This window comes from Coloeus monedula, assembly GCF_965178545.1.
Source record: "Coloeus monedula genome assembly, chromosome: 29".
Taxonomy (NCBI): domain Eukaryota; kingdom Metazoa; phylum Chordata; class Aves; order Passeriformes; family Corvidae; genus Coloeus; species Coloeus monedula.
Window position 1 is genome coordinate 2,897,832 of NC_138809.1, and position 24,348 is coordinate 2,922,179.

The 24,348-nt window shown below is 64.0% G+C and overlaps 4 protein-coding genes across 4 annotated transcripts in view; 1 reads left to right on the forward strand and 3 right to left on the reverse strand.

Annotated features, from left to right (window-relative positions):
• INTS3 (integrator complex subunit 3) overlaps positions 1 to 5,282 on the reverse strand; it is a 44,067-nt gene extending 38,785 nt beyond the window's left edge. Inside the window, exons 1-4 of the mRNA XM_082298817.1 lie at positions 5,267 to 5,282; positions 4,676 to 4,836; positions 3,045 to 3,128; positions 1,175 to 1,258 (exon numbers count right to left, since the gene is read on the reverse strand). Of these exons, the coding sequence (XP_082154943.1) occupies positions 1,175 to 1,258; positions 3,045 to 3,128; positions 4,676 to 4,759 (252 nt within the window). The 5' untranslated portion in view covers positions 4,760 to 4,836; positions 5,267 to 5,282. The remainder of the gene's footprint in view (positions 1 to 1,174; positions 1,259 to 3,044; positions 3,129 to 4,675; positions 4,837 to 5,266) is intronic.
• Positions 5,283 to 5,976: 694 nt separating this feature from the next.
• On the reverse strand, positions 5,977 to 18,010 carry NPR1 (natriuretic peptide receptor 1; the record flags this gene model as incomplete). The annotated part of the gene is made up of 21 exons (XM_082298516.1): positions 5,977 to 6,281; positions 7,363 to 7,454; positions 7,529 to 7,627; positions 9,830 to 10,004; positions 11,151 to 11,343; positions 11,421 to 11,567; positions 11,868 to 12,036; positions 12,953 to 13,108; positions 13,187 to 13,346; positions 13,466 to 13,537; positions 13,930 to 14,034; positions 14,119 to 14,196; positions 14,277 to 14,351; positions 14,584 to 14,704; positions 14,785 to 14,869; positions 14,944 to 15,079; positions 15,176 to 15,267; positions 15,533 to 15,668; positions 15,817 to 15,930; positions 16,044 to 16,243; positions 17,320 to 18,010. 21 exons carry the CDS (start codon positions 18,008 to 18,010, stop codon positions 6,219 to 6,221), a joined length of 3,159 nt encoding a protein of 1,052 aa, XP_082154642.1. The 3' UTR covers positions 5,977 to 6,218.
• A 1,174-nt stretch (positions 18,011 to 19,184) lies between these two features.
• On the forward strand, positions 19,185 to 22,958 carry ILF2 (interleukin enhancer binding factor 2). Its single transcript, XM_082298818.1, has 14 exons — positions 19,185 to 19,231; positions 19,715 to 19,756; positions 19,905 to 19,947; positions 20,568 to 20,672; positions 20,872 to 20,949; positions 21,084 to 21,186; positions 21,290 to 21,355; positions 21,466 to 21,582; positions 21,669 to 21,747; positions 21,856 to 21,943; positions 22,059 to 22,120; positions 22,285 to 22,399; positions 22,477 to 22,567; positions 22,650 to 22,958. Exons 1-14 carry the CDS (start codon positions 19,227 to 19,229, stop codon positions 22,808 to 22,810), a joined length of 1,155 nt encoding a protein of 384 aa, XP_082154944.1. The 5' UTR covers positions 19,185 to 19,226; the 3' UTR covers positions 22,811 to 22,958.
• A 134-nt stretch (positions 22,959 to 23,092) lies between these two features.
• SNAPIN (SNAP associated protein) lies at positions 23,093 to 24,265 on the reverse strand. The gene is made up of 4 exons (XM_082298821.1): positions 24,069 to 24,265; positions 23,706 to 23,752; positions 23,512 to 23,630; positions 23,093 to 23,435 (listed from the first exon to the last, which is right to left on the reverse strand). The coding sequence occupies exons 1-4, from the start codon at positions 24,173 to 24,175 to the stop codon at positions 23,346 to 23,348; spliced, it is 363 nt and encodes a 120-aa protein (XP_082154947.1). The 5' UTR covers positions 24,176 to 24,265; the 3' UTR covers positions 23,093 to 23,345.
• Between the last annotated feature and the right edge of the window lie 83 nt (positions 24,266 to 24,348).

Genomic DNA, 24,348 nt, shown 5'->3' on the forward strand with positions numbered 1-24,348 from the left:
CCTGTGCCGATTTTGAGGGTCCCCGTGCCACATTTGGGGGTCCCTGTGCCACATTTGGGGGTCCCCGTGCCACATTTTGGGGGTCCCCGGGCCACATTTTGGGGGTCCTGTACCCATTTTGGGTCCCTGCCCCCCCAGAGCCCCCCATCCGTGTTTTTCCATGCCAAGCAGATCCCAGGAATCCGGCAGTTTTCCTCTCCCGGGGGGATTTGGGATCTCCTCAGGCAGGGAAGGGTTAACCCTGGGTAGGGAGAGCCCATCCCAAACCCTGGCAGGAATCCCTGCCCGGCTGCCCGGCTCCAGCAAATCCAATTATTCCTTGGAAAAGCGCCGCATTCCGGGAGCAGCCACCACCAGGTCCCCTGTGCTGTCGCTGCTCCCTTTTCCAGAGGAAAATTCCAGAGGAAAATTCCAGAGGAAAATTCCAGAGGAACCCCATGGCAGCTCTCCAAAGCAGGATGGGATTCTCCCAACCTTTGCTTCCAGGTGTGGAAGCCCCCGGGAGCTTCCCGGACATTCCCAGAGGGATCAGAGGGAGTTCATTCCATGGGGAGTGGGGATGACCCTTTGGAAAAGCAGCTCTGGAAAAGCAGGAAGGGCCTTCCTTGCCTTGGGAATAGGGATTGGGATTCAGCCTCTGTGGGAAGGATTTGGGAATGCTCAGGTGAGCCAAGCAAAGCCCTCGATCCACGGAAAAATCCCATTCCCAGCAGCACTGGGAGCAGCCAGGCCGGAAGATTCCCAGGAAAAGCGGGTTTTGATTCCATGAGGTGATTCCTGGCGCCTGGATTTGGGATTCCCACTCCCAGATCTGCCCCGGGATGTGGAATTAACGGAGCTGGACTGCTGGGAATCCGTTTTCCCTGGGAATTCAGCACGTCCCTTCTCCGGACGGTGAATTCCGGAGGCATCCAGGCGCAGTGAGGAAATTCCATGAGGAAAATCCATTCCACGCCTCCCCAAGGCAAAGGAAAAAAGCGGGAAAATCCTGACAGATCCTTGAAAAACCAGGATTCACCTCCCACAGCCCAACCCAATGAATTCCTGGGATGAGAGGAAGGCCGAGCTCCCTTCTCCCCGCTCCACACGGACACGGCCGGAGCCGGGAACGTTCCGGGCCAACGAGGGAATTCCAGCCAGGAGAATTCCTTCCCTTTTCCCAGGTTTTCCTCACCTTCTGCGCCTGGGCCGGCTCCGTCAGGACGAGAGTGAAGAGCCCCAGGCAGATCTCCTCGTGCTGGGGGGTCCCTTTGCAGATCTGGGAAGGGAGGAATGGAAAATCCAAGCTCCAAAATCCTGAATTCCAGCTGGGATTGGAGCTGAGGGAAGGGAAGGAAACACCCCCCCCCCCCCCCCCCGAATCATCCTGGAATCTGAGACATCCAGGGGTTCCCGATTATTCCAGGTGGAAAAAACAGTCCCAGGAGCCTTCCAGGGATTTTGCTGCTCCTTTTCCAGGGGCTCATCCCTGAAAGGGAACTCCCAAAAAAAAAACCGGGAGCAGATCCCTGTGCTGGGTCCCCTTCCCGCCATTCCAAGGGGAAAACATTCCCTGAGGTCCAGGGAATCCCGGGAATTCAGCCTTTCCCACTCAGGGAAGAGCTCAGCCTCCCACAGGGAAAAACCCACCCGGAGCCCCTGGATGTGTCCCACGGGATTCCCTTATCCGGGAATGGGGTGGGAATGAACGCTCCAGGCCTTGTTCCCTTTGAACTGGGAATGGACCAGCTGGGAATGGACCAACTGGAATTTTGTAGGAAACCATGAACTGGAATTTGGCTCTGGGAATCCTCGGGATGAGGGTGAGAGCCCTGGCTCCGCTCCCCATTCCCAATTCCCCACTCCCAGCTTCCCATTCCCAATTTCCAACTCCCCATTCCCAATTCCCCTCTCCCAGCTTCCCGTTCCCAACTCCCCGTTCCCAATTTCCCAATTCCCCGTTCCCAATTTCCAGTTCTCAGTTTCCTGTTCCCAGTTCCCAATTCCTTGTTCCAAATTTTCCAATTCCCTGTTCCCAATTCCCAGTTCCCAACTTCCAGTTCTCAGTTTCCCATTCCAAATTCCCCATTCCCAAATTCCCAATTCCTCGTTCCAAACTCCCAATTCTCAGTTCCCAGTTCCCCATTCCCAATGCCCAGTTCCCATTCCCAATTCCCCATTCCAAATTCCCCATTCCCAGTTCCCCATTTCCAGTTCCCATTCCCAGTTCCCCATTCCCAGTTCCCCATTCCCCATTCCCAGTTCCCATTCCCAGTTCCCCATTCCAAATTCCCAGTTCCCCATTCCCAGTTCCCCATTCCCAGTTCCCCATCCCCAGTTCCCAATTCCCAATTCCCAGTTCCCAATTCCCCGTTCCCAATTCCCAATTCCCAGTTCCCCATTCCCAATTCCCCATTCTCCATTCCCAATTTCCCATTCCCCATTCCCAATTTCCCATTCCCAGTTCCCAATTCCCCATTCCCAGTTCCCATTCCCCGCTCCCATTCCCCATTCTCCATTCCCAATTCCCAGTCCCCATTCCCAGTTCCCAATTCCCCATTCCCAGTTCCCAATTCCCCATTCCCAACTCCCCATTCTCCATTCCCAAATTCCCCATTCTCCATTCCCAATTCCCAGTCCCCATTCCCAGTTCCCCATTCCCCATTCCCAGTTCCCAATTCCCCATCCCCAGTTCCCAATTCCCCATTCCCAACTCCCCATTCTCCATTCCCAAATTCCCCATTCCCATTCTCCATTCCCAATTTCCCATTCCCCATTCCCAGTTCCCATTCCCCGCTCCCATTCCCCATTCTCCATTCCCAATTCCCAGTCCCCATTCCCAGTTCCCAATTCCCCATCCCCAGTTCCCAATTCCCCATTCTCCATTCCCAAATTCCCCATTCCCATTCCCCATTCCCAGCTCCCATTCCCCATTCCCAATTCCCCATTCCCAATTCCCAGCTCCCATTCCCAATTCCCAATTCCCAGTTCCCCGCCCCCCAGAGCCCCTCCAGCACCCGCATCCCGGGATTCCGGCGATCCGGGCGGGAATTCCCGGCACTCACGTGGGCATTGAGGGCGTCGTTGGCCTCGCGCTCCGAGAGGCCGTTGGTCAGCGAGGTCACGATCCCGACACAGCGCTCCAGCCTCTGGAACGTGGGGAAAAAATGGGAAAACTGGGAAAAACTGGGAAAAACGGGTGACCCCGGATCTCCCCGGCAAGGCAGCGGCTGCTCCGACCCGCCCAGAGCCCTGGAATATTCCGGGAATAACACCTGGAACCTTCCGAGGTGGGAAACCCCGAAACGCCCGGAATCTTATGGAAAAGGGAGCTGGGATCTTATGGGAAAGGGAGCTGGAATCTTATGGGAAAGGGAGCTGGGATCTTATGGGAAAGGGAGCTGGAATTTTATGGAAAAAGCACCTGGAATCTTATGGGAAAGGGAGCTGGAATTTTATGGAAAAAGCACCTGGAATCTTATGGGAAAGGGAGCTGGAATTTTATGGAAAAAGCACCTGGAATCTTATGGGAAAGGGAGCTGGAATTTTATGGGAAAGGGAGCTGGAATTTTATGGAAAAAGCACCTGGAATCTTATGGGAAAGGGAGCTGGAATTTTATGGAAAAAGCACCTGGAATCTTATGGGAAAGGGAGCTGGAGTCTTATGGGAAAGGGAGCTGGAATTTTATGGAAAAGGGAGCTGGGATCTTATGGGAAAGGGAGCTGGAATCTTATGGAAAAGGGAGCTGGAATTTTATGGAAAAGGCACTCAGGATGTTCCAGGGAAGCCCCTTGGAATCGCCCAAATCCATCCACCGGGAAATTGGGAATGGGGGATTGGGAATGGGGGATATGGAACTGGGAATGGGAAACTGGAAATTGGGAATGGGAAATTGGGAATGGGGGACTGGGAACTGGGAATTGGGAATGGGAAATCGGGAATTGGGAACTGGGAATGGGGAACTGGGGATTGGGAATGGGGAACTGGGAATGGGGGATTGGGAACAGGGGATTGGGAACTGGGAATGGGGGACTGGGAATGGGGGACTGGGAATGGGGGACTGGGAAACTGGGAATGGGGATTGGGAACTGGGAATGGGGGACTGGGAGCAGGGGATTGGGAACTGGGAATGGGAAACTGGAAATTGGGAATTTGAAACCGGGCATTGGGAATGGGGGATTGGGAACTGGGAATTGGGAACGGGGCATTGGGAATGAAAAATTGGGAATTGGGAATTGGGAAGGGGAAACTGGAAATTGGGAATGGGAAATTGAGAATGGGAAATTGGGAATTGGGATTTCATCCCAAAATCCAAGTGTCCAACCACCGGCAGCTCCCAAAGTGGCCAAAAAGGGAATTTTTTCCCCCAAAAAAGGTCCCTGTCAGCCGGGACACTCCCAGGGAAATCCCAGATCCGTGCAGCCAGAAAAGCCCTGTGGGAATTCCGGGAATTCCCGGCCTGCAGAACACACACCGGGACAATCCCCAGATGCCAGGAAATCCATCCCACACCTGGAACAGATCCCAGGTATCCCGGAGATCCCAAACCCCCGCACAGCTGCAAAACCTCACCGGGAATCCGCAGAAATCCCAACAATCCCGAGCATCCCCTCAAATCCCGGCCATCCCCATCCCAATCCCACCCTCATCCCAGGAATCCGGGGGGCACGCGGAGCCCTTCCCGGCCCCCCTCACCTCCTCCAGCTCATCCTTGGAATCCAGCAGGGAGGACACCAGGAGCTTCCCGGCCGCTCCCGCTTTTCCCTTGGGAATCTCCATGGCTCGGGAGGGGCCCCGGGGGCTCTGGCCGGTGCCCCCCCCCTGGCCGGGGGCCGGGCGCCCCCTCCCAGCTCGGCCTGGCGGGATCGGGGGGGTTTTTTTTTGGGAATTCCGCCCTTGCCGAGCTTCCCCCGCCCCCCCCCCTCCCCCACCCCACAACCTCCGGTGGCCGCCTGGGGGAGGGGGGGGCTCGGTTATGAGGGGGGATTTGAGGGGTTCAATACAGAGGCACCCCCCGGGAGGAAGGCACGGGGGTGGCGGAGCGGGGACGGGCCCGGGGAGCCTTCGCTGAAGGGTCCCGGGTGGGGGGAGCTGAGGCAAAGCGGCCCCGGGGGGACCGGGGGGGGTTCCGGGTCGCTGAGGAAGGGTCGGTCCGGGAAGGGTGTGCCGGCTCGGGAAGGGTGTCCCGGTGCCTCTGGGGGGGCTCGGTGCCGCTGTGAGGGGTCGCGGGCCAGGCAGGGCCCGGCGGGGTCGGGCCGGGGGGAAGCGGCGGCGGCCGGAAGTTACCGGAGAGCGACAGCGGCGCTCGGCCGGAAGCGGAAGCGCAGCGCGGGAGGAAAGTCCCGCCCCTCACACCCCCGCCGACCAATGGGAGCGGCGGGACGGCCTTGAGTGACAGCTCGTGGGGAGGGGCTGGAGGGGAGGGGCCGAGGGAAGAGGCTCCGCCAATGGGGAAGAGGGGGCGGGGCTTGGGCGGGCGGAGGCTCCGCCCAGCGGCGCGCGGGGACGGCGCGTGCGGGGGAACCCCCCCGGGAACCCCGAACCCCCCTGGAACCCCCCGAACCCCCGGGAACCCCCGGGAACCCCGAACCCCCCAAACCCCCCGGGAACCCCCCGGGAACCCTGAACCCCCCAAACCCCCCGGGAACCCCCCGGGAACCCCCGGGAACCCCGAACCCCCCTGGAACCCCCCGAACCCCCCCGGGAATCCCCGGGAACCCCGAACCCCCCGGGAACCCCGAACCCCCCGGGAATCCCGGGAACCCCCCGAACCCCCCCCCCGGGAACCCCGAACCCACCGGGACCCCCAGCACCCCCCTGAACCTTCTCGGACCCACCGGGAGCACCCCCGAACCCACCAGGAACCTCCTGGACCCACCAAGAACCCCCGAACTGAGACCACCCAGCCCCCCACAAACCCCGGGGACCACCGGGACGCCCCCAGCCCTCCCCTCGGGGACCCCCCCGTGCCCCTTCCCCCCCATGAGAGCCCCGCGTGCGGCCGCAGCAGCTTTATTACAAAAATCCGAGTTCTTGGGACCCCCCCCCGGGGTCGAGGGGAGCCCCCATGGCCCCCCCGGACCCCTCCCGTGTCCCCCCCATCCCCCCGGTGATCCCCTCCGGAGCCGGTTCGGGGGGCGCAGCGATTTTGGGGGGGTGTCCCCAGCCCCTGGGAGGGGGGGAGGGGTCCGTGGTTGTGGTGCCTGGGCTGATTTTGGGGTGCAGGGTGGGGGGGGGGTCACCCCCGGGTGCCGCTCCCGCGCTCCCCCAGGAGCCAATAGGTCCTGAGCTTGCCCTTGCCCTGCGGGGGAGGGGGCGCTGGGGGTACCCCGAGATTTGGGGTGCAAGGGGAGGGGCGCTGGGGGTACCCCGAGATTTGGGGTGCAAGGGGAGGGGCGCTGGGGGTACCCCGAGATTTGGGGTGCAAGGGGAGGGGGCGCTGGGGGTACCCCGAGATTTGGGGTGCAAGGGGAGGGGCGCTGGGGGTACCCCGAGATTTGGGGTGCGGGGGTGGGGGGGGGAGGCGCTTTTCCCCAGGAATTGGGGTGAGGGTCCCCATTGGGGTGAGACTGTGGGGGGGTTTGGGGTTGTTTGGGGTTGTTTTGGGGGGGGGGGGTCAGGGCGGTTTGGGGGGGTCGGAACTGAGTTGGGGGGGTTTGGGAGCTCTTTTGGGGGGGTTGAAGTTGCTTGGGGGAAGGTTGGGGCTGTTGGAGGGGTTGGGGCAGTTTTAGGGGTTTGGGGCAGTTTGGGGGTATCGGGGCAGTTTGGGGGGTATTGGGGCAGTTTTAGGGGTTTGGGGCAGTTTTAGGGGTTTGGGGCAGTTTGCGGGGGTATCGGGGCAGTTTGGGGGGGTATCGGGGCAGTTTGGGGGGGTATTGGGGCAGTTTTAGGGGTTTGGGGCAGTTTGCGGGGGTATCGGGGCAGTTTGGGGGGGTATTGGGGCAGTTTTAGGGGTTTGGGGCAGTTTTAGGGGTTTGGGGCAGTTTGGGGGTATCGGGGCAGTTTGGGGGGTATTGGGGCAGTTTTAGGGGTTTGGGGCAGTTTTAGGGGTTTGGGGCAGTTTGGGGGTATCGGGGCAGTTTGGGGGGTATTGGGGCAGTTTGGGGGTATTGGGGCAGTTTGGGGGGGTATTGGGGCAGTTGGGGGGGTATCGGGGCAATTTGGGGGGGTATTGGGGCAGTTTGGGGGTATCGAGGCAGTTGTAGGGGTTTGGGGCAGTTTGGGGGGGTATCGGGGCAGTTTTAGGGGGTTGGGGCAGTTTTAGGGGTTTGGGGCAGTTTGGGGGGGTATTGGGGCAGTTTTGGGGGGTACCGGGGCAGTTTGGGGGGGTTTGGGGCAGTTTTGGGGGGTACCGGGGCAGTTTGGGGGGGGTTGGGGCTCACCTTCATCTCCACATCCCCCCGCAGCTCCAGCTCGAAGCACCCAAACTCCTCCAGCACGGCCTTGGTGACCCCCGAGATGTGGATCTTCAAGGCTGGGGGGTGGGCGTGGGACCCTCAGCACCCCGGGGTGTCCCCAGGGTGTCCCCTGAGCCCCCCCGATCGTCACCTTCGCCGTTGGACTCCATGCGCGAGGCCGTGTTGACGGTGTCCCCGAACAGGCAGTACCGCGGCATCTTCAGCCCCACCACCCCCGCGCAGACCGGACCTGCGGGGACACCGAGAGCCGCCGGTGCCACCCCGGCCCTGCCTGTGCCACCGGTGCCACCCTGACCCCTCCTGTGTCACCCCGGACCCGCCTGTGCCACCGGTGCCACCCTGGACCCTCCTGTGCCACCCCGGACCCTCCCTGTGCCACTGGTGTCACCAGTGTGACCCCTCCTGTGTCACCCCGGACCCGCCTGTGCCACGCCAGCCACCCCTGTGCCACCAGTGTGACCCTGACCCCTCCTGTGCCACCCCGGACCCTGCCTGTGCCACCGGTGCCACCCTGGACCCTCCTGTGCCACCCCGGACCCTCCTGTGCCACCGGTGCCACCCTGGACCCTCCTGTGCCACCCCGGCCCTGCCTGTGCCACCGGTGCCACCCTGGACCCTCCTGTGTCAGTGGTGTCACCCTGACCCCTCCTGTGCCACCCCGGACCCTGCCTGTGCCACCGGTGCCACCCTGGACCCTCCTGTGTCACCCCGGCCCTGCCTGTGCCACCGGTGCCACCCTGACCCCTCCTGTGCCACCCCGGACCCGCCTGTGCCACCCCAGCCACCCCTGTGCCACCAGTGTGACCCTGACCCCTCCTGTGCCACCCCGGACCCTGCCTGTGCCACCGGTGCCGCCCTGACCCCTCCTGTGCCACCCCGGCCCTGCCTGTGCCACCGGTGCCACCCTGGACCCTCCTGTGCCACCCCGGCCCTGCCTGTGCCACCGGTGCCACCCTGACCCCTCCTGTGCCACCCCGGACCCTCCCTGTGCCACTGGTGTCACCCCGGGAAGCCGGGGGGTGCCCAGTCCCCATCCCCTCTGACTGGCCCTGGCCCTGTCTCCATCTCTGTCCCCGTCTCTGACCCCATTCCCACCGACCCGTGTGGATGCCCATTCCCGTTCCCATTCCCACGGAATGCTGACCCGTTCCCATTCCCATTCCCGTTCCCATTCCCATTCCCACGGAATGCTGACCCGTGTGGATGCCTGTTCCTGTTCCCGTTCCCATTCCCATTCCCGTTCCCATTCCCGTTCCCGTTCCCACGGAATGCTGACCTGTGTGGATGCCCGTTCCCATTCCCATTCCCGTTCCCATTCCCACGGAATGCTGACCCGTGTGGATGCCCATTCCCATTCCCATTCCTGTTCCCGTTCCCACGGAATGCTGACCCGTGTGGATGCCCGTTCCTGTTCCTGTTCCCATTCCTGTTCCCGTTCCCGTTCCCACGGAATGCTGACCCGTGTGGATGCCTGTTCCCGTTCCCGTTCCCGTTCCCATTCCCGTTCCCGTTCCCACGGAATGCTGACCCGTGTGGATGCCCATTCCCATTCCCATTCCCGTTCCCGTTCCCACGGAATGCTGACCCGTGTGGATGCCCATTCCCATTCCCATTCCCATTCCTGTTCCCGTTCCCACGGAATGCTGACCCGTGTGGATGCCCGTTCCTGTTCCCGTTCCCATTGCTGTTCCCATTCCCATTCCCGTTCCCGTTCCCACGGAATGCTGACCCGTGTGGATGCCCATTCCCATTCCCGTTCCCATTCCCGTTCCCACGGAATGCTGACCCGTGTGGATGCCCATTCCCATTACCATTCCCGTTCCCGTTCCCATTCCCATTCTCGTTCCCGTTCCCATTCCCACGGAATGCTGACCCGTGTGGATGCCCATTCCCATTCCCATTCCCATTCCCATTCCCGTTCCCACGGAATGCTGACCCGTGTGGATGCCCGTTCCCGTTCCCATTCCCGTTCCCGTTCCCATTCCCATTCTCGTTCCCGTTCCCATTCCCACGGAATGCTGACCCGTGTGGATGCCCATTCCCATTCCCATTCCCGTTCCCATTCCCATTCCCGTTCCCATTCCCGTTCCCGTTCCCACGGAATGCTGACCCGTGTGGATGCCCGTTCCCGTTCCCATTCCCATTCCCATTCCCGTTCCCACGGAATGCTGACCCGTGTGGATGCCTGTTCCTGTTCCCATTCCCATTCCCGTTCCCACGGAATGCTGACCCGTGTGGATGCCCGTTCCCGTTCCCATTCCCGTTCCCGTTCCCATTCCCATTCCCGTTCCCATTCCCACGGAATGCTGACCCGTGTGGATGCCCGTTCCCGTTCCCATTCCCATTCCCGTTCCCGTTCCCACGGAATGCTGACCCGTGTGGATGCCCGTTCCCATTCCCATTCCCGTTCCCGTTCCCACGGAATGCTGACCCGTGTGGATGCCGATGCGCAGCTCCAGCTGCTGCTGGGGCCGGTGGCGGATGCGGAAGGAGCGCACGGCGTCGAGCAGGGCCAGCGCCATCCGCGCCACCTCCCGCGCGTGCAGCTTCCCGTTGCGCACCGGCAGCCCCGACACCACCATGTAGGCGTCGCCGATGGTCTCCACCTGCGGGAAACCGGGAATTCCCTCATGGAAAAAGGTGGCCAGGCAGAGGTTTGGGGTTCTCATCCCTGGAGGTGTCCGAAGAAGGACTGGGAGGGTTTTCCCGACCTCACTGATCCTGGGATTCTGGGAGGTTGGGATTCTGTAATTATGGGATTCTGTGTGATTCTGTTGTGCTTGGATTCTGGGATTCTGAGGTTTTGGGATGTTGGGATTCTGGGACTCTGGGGTTTTGGGATGTTGGGATTCTGGGATGTTGGGATTCTGTAATTATGGGATTCTGTGTGATTCTGTTGTGCTCAGATTCTGGGATTCTGGGGTTTTGGGATGTTGGGATTCTGGGACTCTGGGGTTTTGGGATGTTGGGATTCTGGGATGTTGGGATTCTGTAATTATGGGATTCTGTGTGATTCTGTTGTGCTCAGATTCTGGGATTCCGGGGTTTTGGGATGTTGGGATTCTGGGACTCCGGGGTTTTGGGATGTTGGGGTTCTGGGATGTTGGGATTCTGTAATTATGGGATTCTGTGATTCTGTTGTGCTCGGATTTTGGGATTCCGGGGTTTTGGGATGTTGGGATTCTGGGACTCCGGGGTTTTGGGATGTTGGGGTTCTGGGATGTTGGGATTCTGTAATTATGGGATTCTGTGATTCTGTTGTGCTCGGATTTTGGGACTCCGGGGTTTTGGGATGTTGGGATTCTGGGACTCCGGGGTTTTGGGATGTTGGGGTTCTGGGATGTTGGGATTCTGTAATTATGGGATTCTGTGATTCTGTTGTGCTAGGATTTTGGGATTCCGGGGTTTTGGGATGTTGGGATTCTGGGACTCCAGGGTTTTGGGATGTTGGGATTCTGGCATTCCGGGGTGTTTAGATTCTGGATTATCAGCATTCTGGGGTTCCGGGACTCTGCGATTCTGGGACTCGGGGATTCCAGGATTCTTTGATCCTGTGATTCCCCGTTCCCGCCTTTCTGGGATTTTCTGATTCTGGAACTCTGTGACAGCGGCGGGGACATGTCCAGCGTGTCCCTGTGTGTCCACACGTGTCCCTAAACATCCACACACATCCCTACACGTCCCTACACATCCATGTGTGTCCGTGAGTGTCCCTACACGTCCCTATGTGTCCCCGGGCGTGCCACCCTCACCTTGTAGACGTCGAAGTTGTCGATGATGGCATCGAAGCAGGTGTAGAGGTCGTTGAGCAGCGTCACCACCTGCATGGGGGTGCTCTGCGCCGACAGCGCCGTGAACCCCACGATGTCGCTGAAGTAGATGGTGACGCTGTCGAACGCCTCCGCCTGCACCGTCTCCCCCCGCTTGAGCTGCTCCGCCACTGAGCTGGGGACAACGGCGGGGTCAGGGCGGGCACGGCCCCCAGGATGCCCCCCAGGACCCTCCTCCCCCCCGGAGCTCACTGGGGCAGGATCTGGTAGAGCAGAGCCTCGGCCTTGCGCTTCTCCTCCAGGTAGGCCTGGGTGCGCTCCTCCACCAGCTCCTCCAGGTTGTTGGCGTATTGCTCCATGCGCGACAGGAGGTTGTCCAGGATGTTGGTGCTGCTCTCCCTGTGGGAACGGGGTCACCTCCCGCCCGGGGACACTTTTTGGGGGTCACCTCCCACCTGGGGACCCTCTCTGGGGTCACCTCCCACCTGGGGACCCTTTTTGGGGGTCACCTCCCACCCGGGGATCCTTTCTGGGAGTCACCTCCCAACCCAAAGATCCTCTCTGGATCTCACCCCCTCATCCAGGGACCTTTCCTTGGAGTCACCTCTCACTCAAAGACCCTTTTTGGGGGCCACCCCTCACCCAGGGACCCTCTCTGGGGGTCACCCCTGGCCTGCAGGTCAGGGGCCGTGGTGGCACCTGTTGAACTTGCGGAGCTGGACCTTGATCTGGTTGAAGTCGGGGCGCTCCAGGACGTCCTCGGCCCAGCAGTGCTGCATCAGCTGCCCCAGCTCCTCCAGGTGACAGCCGACGTTGGCCGAGGGCCGGAAGCTGGGCCGCTCCCCGCTCTTGACGCGCTCGATGATCTCTGTAGGGACGGGAGCCCATCAGGCAGGGCAGCACCCACGAGGACTCATCAGCAGGTCCAGGAACCCCCCAGTGCGTCCAAAAACCCATTGGCCAGTCCAGCAACTCATCGGCAGGTCCGAGAACTCATCAACACGTCCAACCACCCTTTGATGAGTCCAACAACCCAGCAGAGGTTCCAGGAACTCATCAGAAGCTCCAAGAACCCATCACCAGCTCTGACCACCCGCCAACGCGTCCAACCACCCATCCACGGTTCCAGTCACCCATCCATGGTTCCAACCACCCACCAACATGTCCAAGAACCCATCCATGGTTCCAGCCACCCATCCATGGTTCCAGCCACCCATCCATGGTTCCAACCACCCATCCATGGTTCCAACCACCCACCAACGTGTCCAAGAACCCATCCATGGTTCCAACCACCCATCCATTCTTCCAGCCACCCATCCGTGGTTCCAACCACCCGTCCATGGTTCCAGCCACCCACCAACACGTCCAAGAACCCATCCATGGTTTCAACCACCCATCCATGGTTCCAGTCACCCATCCATGGTTCCAACCACCCACCAACATGTCCAAGAACCCATCCATGGTTCCAGCCACCCATCCATGGTTCCAGCCACCCATCCATGGTTCCAACCACCCATCCATGGTTCCAACCACCCACCAACGTGTCCAAGAACCCATCCATGGTTCTAGCCACCCATCCATTCTTCCAGCCACCCATCCGTGGTTCCAACCACCCATCCATGGTTCCAGCCACCCACCAACACGTCCAAGAACCCATCCATGGTTTCAACCACCCATCCATGGTTCCAGCCACCCATCCATGGTTCCAACCACCCATCCACGCATCCAGACCCCTCTGGCCGGTCCGGCCGCCCCCCAGCAGGTCCTCCCGTGTCCCCGCTGACCTTTGGGGCTGAGGTCCATCCCCTCCACGTAGAAGACGCCGCTGCGCAGGGCGATCTCCTGCAGGATGATGCCGAAGCTGTAGACGTCGCCCTTCTGCGTCCCCCGCGCCGGCGGCTCCTCCATGCGCAGCAGCTCCGGCGCCGTCCACAGCTTCTCTGCGGCAGCGGGGACGGGGTCAGGCCGGGTGGGGGACACGGGAGGGGACACGGGGGGGGGACAAGGGGGGGTCTCACTGGCGAAGAGCGCGTGGGTGTCATCAGCGTCGGGGGCCACACGGAAGCTCTCCAGCCCGTAGTCCGTGATCTTCAGCACGAAGCGCGAGTCCACCACGCAGTTGGAGGACTTGAGGTTCCCGTGGGACACGATGACCCCGTTGTGCAGGAATTGCATCCCCTGGAGAGGCGGAGAGAGCTCGGACACGGCCGGACCCCACTGACCCGTGGGGTGGGGGATCCCTGTGGGATGTGGGACCCCCACAGGATGGGGAACCCCCCTGAGAATGCCGGGGGTACCTTGACGATGTCGTGGGTGAGGGAATAGCGGAACATCCAGTCCAGGGTGATGCTCTCGTTCTCCAGGATGTCCTGGGGACGTGGGGGGTCAGGGATGACCCCGGCATGGGGCTCCTGGTGCCCTCCCGGCCCCACAGCCCCGGGATGGGGTCCCGGTGCCCTCCCAGCCCCACAGCCCCGGCATGGGGCTCCCGGTGCCCTCCCGACCCCACAGCCCCGGGATGGGGCTCCCGGTGCCCTCCCGACCCCACAGCCCCGGGATGGGGCTCTCGGTGCCCTCCCAGCCCCACAGCCCCGGGATGGGGTCCCGGTGCCCTCCCGGCCCCGCAGCCCCGGGATGGGGCTCCCGGTGCCCTCGCAGTCCCGCAGCCCCGGGATGGGGCTCCCGGTGCCCTCCCGACCCCACAGCCCCGGGATGGGGCTCTCGGTGCCCTCCCGGCCCCGCAGCCCCGGCCCGGCCGTACCTGGAGGCTCCCTCGCGGGCAGTACTCGGTCAGGATGCAGATGTTGGGCGGGTCGGTGCAGGCGCCGACGAACCGCGTCAGGTGCTCGTTCTGCACGTCCCGCATCTGCCGGGGGCAGCGGGGGTGGGCCGGGGTCCCGCCGTGCCTCCCCCCCCCGGCCCGAGGACACCCCTGGGGTCAGCCACGTACGTGTTTGAGCTCGAACAGGACCTTGCGCGTCAGCTCGATGCGTTTGCGGTTCACGTGCTTCACGGCCACCAGGTTACCCTGGGGGGGACACCGGGGGTGGGGACACCGGGAGTGGGGACGGGGTCGTGGGTGTCCCCCCTGCTCCCCCGCCCCCGTACCTTGTAATAGGCGGTCTTGGCGTACACCTGGAACTGCCCCTCCGTGGTCATCAGCGAGCCGTAGTTGGAGCCCCGCTGTGCCAGGGGTGTGGGGTGAGCCCGGGCACCCCAATGCCCCCGGCCCCGAGCGGGGCTGTGGGGTGAGCCCGGTCCCCGCGATCCCTGAGCAGGGATACGGCGCAGCCCCGGCTCCCCCAGTCCGCGAGTGGGGCCGGGGCGTGACTCGGGTCGCGGGTCCCCAAGAAGGGCTGTGGGGTGACCCCGGTCCCCCCCAGTCCGCGGTCCCCCCGGTGCCCCCGGTGCCCACCAGGGACAGGGTGAGTTTGCTGCCGGCGCTCCGCAGGTGTTTCTCCAGGCTGCTCATCTGCACGTCCTCCCAGCGCACCCGCCACAGCTCGGCCGCCAGCTCGTTCTCCAGCTGCAGCTTCCTGCGCCCGGCGGGGGCTCGTGAGACCCCCGCCCGCGCCCCCCGCCCCGGGGTCCCCGCCCCACCCCGCGGCCCCCGCACCTGTAGATGAAGAAGGAGGTGGCGGTGATGGCCAAGAGGATCAGGCTGACCACGAGGGACAGGACTTCCAGCGTGGACAGCGAGGCTGCCGGCGAGAGGAGGGAGCGGTCAGGGCCCGGGGGGGGGCGGGCGGGGGTCTCGCGGCTCCCCCCCCCTCACCTTTGAGGCACTGGGGATCGGTGCCCTCGAAGCCACAGGGGGGGACATCGGACGGGACCGCGTTCCCCGGCCAGTGGATCTCTCGCCCCGGCACCATCTGGATCTTCTTGGTGGTGCCGTTGTAGTTGGCCACGATCTTTGGGATGGGGGGGGCAAGGAATGGGTGGGGGGAAGCCCCCGGACCCCCCCCCCCCACCCCCCCCGGCCCCGCTGCCCGCGTGCTGGGGCTCACCTGGAAGTTTCCCTGCTCGGGGTCCATGTCCCACAGGGAATAGTCGCTCTCCCGGTCCCCCTGCTCGTCGATCTTCAGGAAGCCGGTGACACCTGGGGACAGAGGGTGAGGGGCTGGGGGGGACCTGGGGGGGCTCTGATCCCAAAATATCATCCTGGGAGTGGGGCGGGGGGGGGACTGGCAGGTGGCACCGGGATGGGATGGGGATAGGGACAAGGATAGGATGGGGATGGGATGGGATGGGATGGGATGGGATGGGATGGGATGGGATGGGATGGGATGGGATGGGATGGGATGGGATGGGATGGGACGGGATGGGGACAGGGTAGGGAGGGGCCAGGCCGGGGCAGGTCTCACCGTAGAAGGTGCGGTTCCACATCTGGCGGGTGACGGCCGAGGCGTCGCTGACGGAGCCGCCGCGCTCCAGGGTCTCGTTGAGGGCCTGGGCGTAGAGCAGGACCCCGTCGTGGAAGGCGGCGGCGATGAAATTCATCTGGGGACACGGGGACAGCTCGGGGACAGGACACAGCCGGGGGTCTCTGTCCCCTGTCCCCAGCTCCATCCCGTGCCCCCCTTGTCCCCAGCCCCCGCTGTCCCCCCAGCCCCGTGCCCCCCGTCATTCCCATCGTTCCGTGTCCCACCAATCCGTCCTTCATGGAGAAGTTGAAGTGGTCCCGCGCCTCCTCCTTGAGCCGCTCCAGGAAGGGCCGGTACTCGGGGTTCTCGGGCTCCTTGTAGGTGATGATGGTGACGGCCTGGGGTGGGGACAGGGGCTGGAGGGGCTGGACAGACCCACCCGGCGGGTGTCCACGCCCACCTGCGACCATCCGTGCCCACCTGGCTGTGCTCCTGCGCCCACCCCGCTCACCTGGAAGGCGCGGCGGGCGCGGGCGTCGTGCGCGTCCCCGCGGTGCCAGGGCCGCCGGGGCTCGGGGAAGCGCTGGCCCTGCAGGCTGGCCCCGAACGTGTCGATGTAGAAGAAGGCGAAGTCGCCCCCCGTGAGCCCCTCACGCTCCGCCTGCAGCATCAGCTCCCGCAGCGTGTCCGGGGCGCAGCACACGTACACGACTGGGGGGGGACACGGCCCTTGGGATGCGGCCCCGACAGCGCAGAGACCCCAGCCCCGCATCCCGGGGGTCGCCGGTTATTGTGTGACACGGGCCCGAGACCTCCAACATCCCTGGGAGACCCCTGGAGACCCCAGCCCCGCATCCCGGGGGTCGCCGGCCGTTGCGTGACACGGCCGGGGGTTGCGGGGCCCCCGGGCCGGGGGGTCCCGACCCCGCTGCCGGCCCCCCTCCCGTGCCCTGCCCGGCGCTGCCCTCGGCGCCAGGCCGAGGTTTCCTGTTTTCCCGACTCCGTTTCCTCCTCCCCGCGGCCCTGATGGATTCTCGGCGACACCGTGACCCCGGGGGTGCCGCCTGGCCCCCGCCACGGCCCCTCCAGCCGTGCCAACCCCCGGGGCCCCAAAATGCACCCCCGCGGCTGAGCACCCACCGCCCACCCCGGGGCTCCCGGTGCCATCCGGGGTTGGAGCCGTTCCATGGAATGGGACAGAACCAGCCCGAGACTCCGGGACAGGTGACAACGCCCGGAGATCCCGGTGGGACAGGGAGTGGGGAGGGGTCCAGGGGGTCAGGGTGGGGCAGGGGCAGCGCGGGGGTGTGCGGGACACGCGTGTGCGGCTGTGGCACCCGTGTGCTGCCAGGAACATCCGTGTAACAGCCATGAACAGCCATGAACAGCCATGAACAGCCGCGCAACCCCCGCGCAAAGCTGGGCACAGCCGTGTCCGGCCATGAACACCCCTGCGCAGCCGTGAATAACCACGACAGCCCGGTGTGAAGTCGTGCACAGCTGGGCACAGCTGCAAACACCCCCTGAAATTCGTGCCCAGCCGTGTCTGGCCGTGAACACCTGCGGACACCCGTGAACACCCCCGTGTGAAGCCGAGCACAGCTGGGCACAGCTGGACACGCCCGTGTGCAGCTGCGAACACCCCTGTAAAAGTTGTGCGCAGCCATGTATGGCCACGAGCACCCCGCACAGGCGTGCCAAGCCTGGCACACCCATGGGCACCCGTGCCGACACGGCCCCCTCCCCGTCGCCCTGCCCGCCCCGCCGTCCCCGTCGGCGGCACTCACTGCGCCCCTTCGCCTTGATCTCCTGGATGATGAAGGAGAAGTTGCCGCCGTCGCGGAACACCACGTCCATGACCGTGAGGTTGCGCAGGGTGGGCAGCTGCACGTACAAGCCCTCGGCGGCGAAGTAGTAGGGCCGGTCGTCCACTCGCTCGTCCCAGTACACCAGCAGCGCCCGCCGCGTCCAGTTGAAGCGCCGGTGCAGCTGCACGCCCAGTTCGCCCAGTTTGCGGTGGCTGGGGCCGGCGCGGGTGGTCAAGCCGAACTCCTCGCTCTTGTCGTCAAAGCCGTGGGCTTCGGCCCCCGCCGTGACCAGCGGCAGCTGCCAGTGGCTGGTGAACCGGGCCACCGGCGCCGCCGAGTAGACGCACCCCGGCCCCAAAAACGCCGCGGGGTGATGGGAGAGCCGCAGGTCCACGGCCACCAGCGGCGCGGCCATTTCCGAGCAGACCCCGTGGCGATCCTCGCTGTTGCCGAACACCCACCCGAGGGTGAAGCCGGGCAGCAGATCCCGCCGGGAATTCACGGCGGCCGCGGCCAAGCGCACGGCGGGTCCCACGCGCGGCCAAGCCCACGGGTAGGTGAGGTTGTGCTGGGGCAGCACCACGGCGAGGGTCAGCGGGGCCGGGGCCGTCACCGCGCCCGGGAGCAGGGCCAGGAGCGAGGCCAGGAGCGGGGCCAGCACCGCCAGCATCGCCCACGGACGGAGAGTGGCTTCCCCCCCCCCCGCGGCGGGGCTGAGCCCTTGCTCGCCGCCCCCACTGGTGACACAAAGGGCCGTTATCATCCACACCGAGCTTAACTCCTTCCTGCCCGCTCCCCCCACGGCATTCCAGCCGGGATGGGCGGCGGATGGGGCCGCCCGCTGGCGGGTGGGAATATTCCCACCCGTGGGGCGGTGGGACGGCGTTTGGGGTGGGGGGACGATGTGCCGGGATGTGTCCGCTCCGTGCGTCGGGTCCCGGCGGCCGCGACCACCCCGGTGCCACCGCTGCCACCCCGGGCACGCGTGGGCGCTGAGACCTGAGAAACTCATCAAGTGTGCAGGGCACACCCCGGCCCACGGACCCCGCGCTGTCCCCACGCAGCCCCACAGCCTTCGCGCGGCCTCGGGGGGCCCGGGGGAGGGCTTGGGCACCTCTGGCCCCCCACACCTCCGTGGGAGGTTCTGCTCTGCGGAGGGGTCACGACAGCCCCACGGGAGCGGGGGGGTGACCCCGGAGATGCCGCTCGGGGTTGCGCGGCCGCTGGGGACACTGGCAGCGCTCGGGTGGGGACACGGGCAGAGGCTGGGGACACGCGCGGGTGGGGACACGCATGGGGGGACGCGCTTGGACGCGGGGACGCGCGCAGTGGTCCGGTCACGGTACACCCGCAGCCCCCGGGGGCGCGCGCGGCGCTCGGGGACGCGCGTGGGAGCGGGTAGGGTGACACCCGCGGTAACGCCGCGATGCTGGCGACTCGCCGCGCGGGACGAAGCCGGGAAAGCATTTACGGAGCGTTGAGAAGTCAGTGCAGCAAATAAAAAACGCTAATGAGCGAAAAACAAACCGGAGGGACGTAAAAACGAGAAATGAAAAGCGATAGCAGAGGATGGTTTCGATCCATCGACCTCTGGGTTATGGGCCCAGCACGCTCCCGCTGCGCCACTCTGCTGGCGAGCAAAGAGTTGTACCGGGCTTATCATAACCTTATCCCACGCGCTCCATTCATGGATCCCGCGCCCCCTCCAGCGGCCGCCCGGCGCTCGCCGCCATTGGCCGCTTCCGGATCTGATTGACGGGCCGCTTCACCAATGGTTACCGGCAGAGCCCCCGCGGGGGGCGGGCTAGGGGAGAGCGGCGGCCAATGGGCGGGCGGGTTGCTGCGGGGTCTGTGAGCGGCGCTTCATTGTCGGCAGCGGCGGCGACATGAGGTGGGGGGACAGCGGCACCGGGGGCGGGGGGACACCGGGGGGACACCGGGGGAACCGGGACCGGGGGGGACCGAGACCTTGGCGGGAGCGGGACCGGGGGGCGGCGGGATCGGGGAGATACCGGGACCGAGGGAGGGAGGGGGAAATGGAGGGAGAACCGGCACCGGGGGGAGACCACGGGGACCGTGGTGGGGGGACAGGGACTGTGGGGCCGCGGGAGCGGGGAGACACCGGGAGCGCGGTGGAGCAACGGGAAGAGACCGGCGGGGCCGGAGAGGGAAACGGGGGGGGCTCAGGACCAAGGGGAACCGGGGGATGGCGGGACCAGGACAGAAACTGGGGCTGGGGGGGACCCTGAGTGGGACCGGGGCGGGACCGGGGGCAGCGGGCGGGGAGCACCGGGGGGCGACGGGACCGGGGTGGGGGAAGCGGGCCCGGGGCTCTGAGCCCCCCGTTAGCGCCGCTCCCGTTCTCTCTCCGCAGGGGCGATCGAGGCCGCGGCCGCGGCGGCCGCTTCGGGTCCAGGCGAGTCCCGGGGCGAGTCCGGAGCTGCTGAGGGGGCCCGGGGGGGCCGGGCCGGGTCCCTGCATGTCGCGACAGGGCCGTGTCGTGACGGGGGGCGGGAGGGGCTGCCGAGCTCAGGGAGTGAAGTGGGGTTTTCTCTCCCCTTTAGGTTCCGGCCCTTTGTGCCCCACATCCCGTTCGACTTCTATGTCGTGAGTAACCCGTGCCCCGAGGGCAATTCCCGGGAATTTTCCAGGATTTTTCCAGGGTTAACGACTCCCCATCCCGGATTTGGGGGGGGGGTTGGGTTCTCATAGTGTGGGTGAACTGCATGAATTCCCTAAAAACGCTGGTGGATCAGTTAAAAGCCCAAACGAAAGGATTTTACTGCTGTTGGAGATGGGATAATGGGACACAGTCGAGGAATGATGACACAAATCATTCCAGGATTGGGGTTTTTGGGATTATAACAGAAAAAACCCCTGGACTGAGGTTTGTCCCCCCTCCTCGGGGTGATGCCAATACCTGTCGCTCCCCCTCAGGTGTCCTCTTGCCTGTTTCCCGCCTTTCCCAGGAGGAAATCATTCCCTCCTCGCAAACTCCCTGAGTTTTTCCCTTTGGACAGGCGATTCCAAGGCCCTGCACCTGCAGACAAAGGGGGTTAACACATTTATTTAATAAATTCTTGAATAGAGTTACTAAAACCCTCTGGATCTGCCCCGGAGCTGCACAGGTGGGAGCTCCTGGACACCTGTGGAGCTCTCGTAGGGTAACGCGAAGGCGGAATCGTGCCGGAGGATAAAATCCCGGCGGGAATTCCGTCCCGTTCCAGTGCGAGATGGCGTTTCCCCGCGTCAAGCCCGCGGCAGATGAGACGGCTTTCAGCGAGGCCCTGCTCAAGAGGAACCAGGACCTGGCTCCCACCGCTGCCGAGCAGGTGCCGTGCCCAAAATTCCCCCAAACCCTTGGGATGGGGCTTGGAGAATCCAAAGTCCTTCAGGAGCGGCCTAAAAAATAGTTAGTTCTCCAGAATAAGCACCTTGGAAGAGTTTTTTGGATCATAAGGTGGATTTTGTGCTCTGGAAATGGGATTATTCCAGGTGTTCCTGGATAATCCCTGTCCCGTTCCTTCCCAGGCTTCCATCCTGTCCCTGGTGACCAAGATCAACAATGTCATCGACAATTTAATTGTGGCTCCGGGAACGTTTGAAGTGGTGAGTGCCAAAGTTGGGAAAAGAGCTCCATGGGAAGGTGCTCCCGGCCTGGGGTGGGTTAAGGATCGATGCTGAGCCCCCCAAGCACGGCACGTGGGTTGAATTCCCGGGATTTTGGGGTGTTCTTCCGACAGCAAATCGAGGAGGTTCGCCAGGTGGGCTCCTACAAGAAGGGGACGATGACGACGGGGCACAACGTGGCAGATCTGGTGGTGATCCTGAAGATCCTGCCCACCTGTGAGTGCCCTCCGGGCGGGATCCGGGCGGGATCCAAGCGGCCCTCGGCACCTGGCCGAGCTCCAACCCTTCTCCTCCTCCTTTTCCTTCTCCTTTTTCCCAGTGGAAGCCGTGGCAGCCTTGGGGAACAAGGTGGTGGAGAGCCTGCGGGCACAGGACCCCAGCGAAGGTGGGGCCGCGCTCTGGAGCGGCGTGGGCTGAGATCCGCGACCATTCCCGCATTCCCACGGAACTTCCCAGCCCCTCCACACGGAATTCCCGGTCTTTTCCCCCCCTCAGTCCTGACCATGCTGACCAATGAGACCGGCTTCGAGATCAGCTCGGCCGACGCCACGGTGAAGATCCTGATCACCACGGTGCCGCCCAACCTGCGCAAGCTGGACCCGGAGCTGCACCGTGAGCGCCCGGCCGTGCTTCCCACCCGGAGCTGCAGCGGTGCCTGGAGCAGGCTGGAAAAACCTGGGAATTTCTGCTTCTTGCAGTGGACATCAAGGTGCTGCAGAGCGCCCTGGCCGCCATCCGGCACGCGCGGTGGTTCGAGGAGAACGCCTCGCAGTCCACGTGAGTCCGGCGCCCAGGGATCCGTGGATCCCAATCCAAATCCTCATTCCTGAGAACACGGAGAGCGGTGCCGGTGTGGGACTGACCCTCCTCCTGCCTCTGCTCCAGGGTGAAGGTCCTGATCCGGCTGCTCAAGGATCTGAGGATTCGCTTCCCCGGCTTCGAGCCGCTCACGCCCTGGATCCTGGACCTGCTGGTGGGGGGACTCTGATGTGGTGCTGATCCCGATCCTGGCAGGAGTTGGGATTCTCATTCCAGGCTGGGATTCTTGCGTTCTTCCTGCCCTAATTCCTGTTCCTTTCCCCCTCCAGGGACACTACGCCGTGATGAACAACCCCACCCGGCAGCCCCTGGCCCTCAACATCGCCTACAGGTCCGTGGCATCGCTTCCCTCACGGGAATTCCCACTGCGGCTCCGTTTTCCCGATAAAACCGTTGGAATCTCAGGGGCTTGGCTGGGAGATGCATCCAACTCATCCAGCTAGTGGTGTTTTTGCTGGAAGGATCCAGTTTTAACCCACAATGTCCCGTGTGCAGGCGCTGCCTCCAGATCCTGGCGGCCGGGCTCTTCCTGCCCGGCTCCGTCGGCATCACGGATCCATGCGAGAGCGGGAACTTCCGCGTGCACACGGTGATGACGCTGGAGCAGCAGGTGAGGGGGAGGGTCCCCGAAGGGGAGGGGACACAGGGGTGGTCTCTGTGCCCACACTGACCCGTCCCTGTCCCCAGGACATGGTGTGCTACACTGCCCAGACCCTCGTCCGCATCCTCTCCCACGGAGGATACCGGAAAATCCTGGGACAGGAGGGTGACGCCAGCTGTGAGTGGTGCTGGGGGGTGTGTCCGGGTGGGAATGGGGCTGGGATCCCCGAGTGGGTCCCCAGGGTCACCTCTTGGTGCAGACCTGGCGTCCGAGATGTCCACGTGGGACGGGGTGATTGTGACGCCGTCGGAGAAGGCGTACGAGAAACCTCCGGAGAAGAAGGAAGGGGAAGAGGAAGAGGAAAACCAGGAAGAGCCGGCGGCAGGCGAGGAGGAGGAGAGCATGGAGACGCAAGAGTGAGGGCCCGGTGACACCTGTGCCGCCTGGAGCAGGTGAGGGGACACCGGCCGAGGGACACCAGGGGGTCTGGGCCCCTCCTCGGTCACCTGACGTGTCCCTGTCCCATGTCCCTGTTTTGTAAGTTGCACATTAAAGCGTCCCCCCTTTCCAGCGTGTCCTGCTTGTTCAGATCCATGTGGGATTAGATGGGAATGAGACAGGTGCAGCAGCTGGAGAAGGATCCAGGACTTGAAGGACCCACCTGGGGCTGCCCAGAACCCACTTGGGGCAGCCCGAATCCCACCTGGGGGTGTCCAAATCCAACCTGGAGGTGCCCAGATCCCCTTGGCAATACCTGCCTGGCTTTGTTGTCCCCAAGGCCCCTCAGGGACGTGGGAGCATCACGGACTCTCAGTCACTTTTATTCCAGCGCCCACAAATCCGGGAACACGGCTCGGAGTGTCCCAGTTCCCTTGGCTGCAGGTGATGGGGGACATCCCCTCAATTCCTGAGCTGGGATAAACAGGGATACCTGCTCCCCTGCCTGGTCACTCAGTCACTTGCCCTGGTAGCCCCCGGCCTCCAGCATCGCCCTCCTCCGCACCGTCTCCTTGGCCACGCTGTGGTTCAGCCTCCGCAGCCGCTCCTGGACACGGCAAAAGTCACCTGTCAGCACCTGGGGGGGGGCTCTGGGACCCCCAGAACCCCCTGTTCCCCCTCACCTGGGCGTTCTGCAGGATGTTGTTAACCAGCACCACGCGGCGCCGGGCGTTCAGCAGCTTCTTCACGTAGGGGTCGAGGTCCAGCGCCACTTTCTGGTCCTCATTGATGCGGCAAAGCTCTGGGGAGGGGTTTGGGTGAGCCCCCCGTGCCCCCACGCTGAGGGGTGCAGGGGTGACCCCCGCCTTTGGCTCACCTGTGGCCAGGCTGTCGATGTGCTCCCGCAGCTCCACCTGGCTCTCCCTGTGGAAGCGGGGCAGGTAAAACCCTGGATCCGCACCCCAAATCCACCTCTATCCCCCCCAATATGGGACCTGCAGCCCCCAACCACCTCTACCCACCCCCCCAGCCACCAACCTCCCCAGCACTGCCCACCTCCCGTACCCCCAAAGCCCTTCATCCCCAAAACTGGCCCCCACATGCACCCAAGGCCCTTCAGCCCCACGAAACTGCCCTTCCCGGCTCTACCTGCCCCTCAGCCTTTCAGCCCCGGCCCGCCGCGCCCCGGCCCGCTCCCGGCCCGTCCTGCCCTGCTCCCGGCCGCTCGGTTTGCCCGCACCTGACGCTGTGGACGTGCCGGTCGAGCTGTCGCACCGCGGGCCGCAGGAACTGCAGGAGCCCCTCAGCAAAGAGCTCCCGCGCCCCGGGGCCGCTCCCCGCCGCCATCTTGGCCCACAGGCGCCGCGGGAGCTGCCGGGAAACCGAGTCCGCGGGCCTGGAGAAGCCGCTTCCGGTGCGCGCCGCGGGAGCTGCTGGGAAATGTAGTTCCGAGGGCACAGCTGGAGGCACATCTGGAAACGCATCTGGAGGGGCATCTGGGGGCACAGCTGCGCTGCTGA

What these genes read in the sequence shown, in the direction of transcription:
- ILF2 (XM_082298818.1), top strand. An exon ending in GGCGGCCGCTTCGGGTCCAG is followed by an intron (nt 19,757 to 19,904) that starts GCGAGTCCCGGG and finishes TCTCCCCTTTAG; the next exon opens with GTTCCGGCCCTTTGTGCCCC. An exon ending in GCTGGACCCGGAGCTGCACC is followed by an intron (nt 21,583 to 21,668) that starts GTGAGCGCCCGG and finishes TGCTTCTTGCAG; the next exon opens with TGGACATCAAGGTGCTGCAG.
- SNAPIN (XM_082298821.1), bottom strand. Translation starts at nt 24,175, where the DNA reads ATGGCGGCGGGGAGCGGCCCCGGGGCGCGGGAGCTCTTTGCTGAGGGG. An exon ending in CATCGACAGCCTGGCCACAG is followed by an intron (nt 23,631 to 23,705) that starts GTGAGCCAAAGG and finishes ACCCCTCCCCAG; the next exon opens with AGCTTTGCCGCATCAATGAG. An exon ending in ACATCCTGCAGAACGCCCAG is followed by an intron (nt 23,436 to 23,511) that starts GTGAGGGGGAAC and finishes TGCCGTGTCCAG; the next exon opens with GAGCGGCTGCGGAGGCTGAA.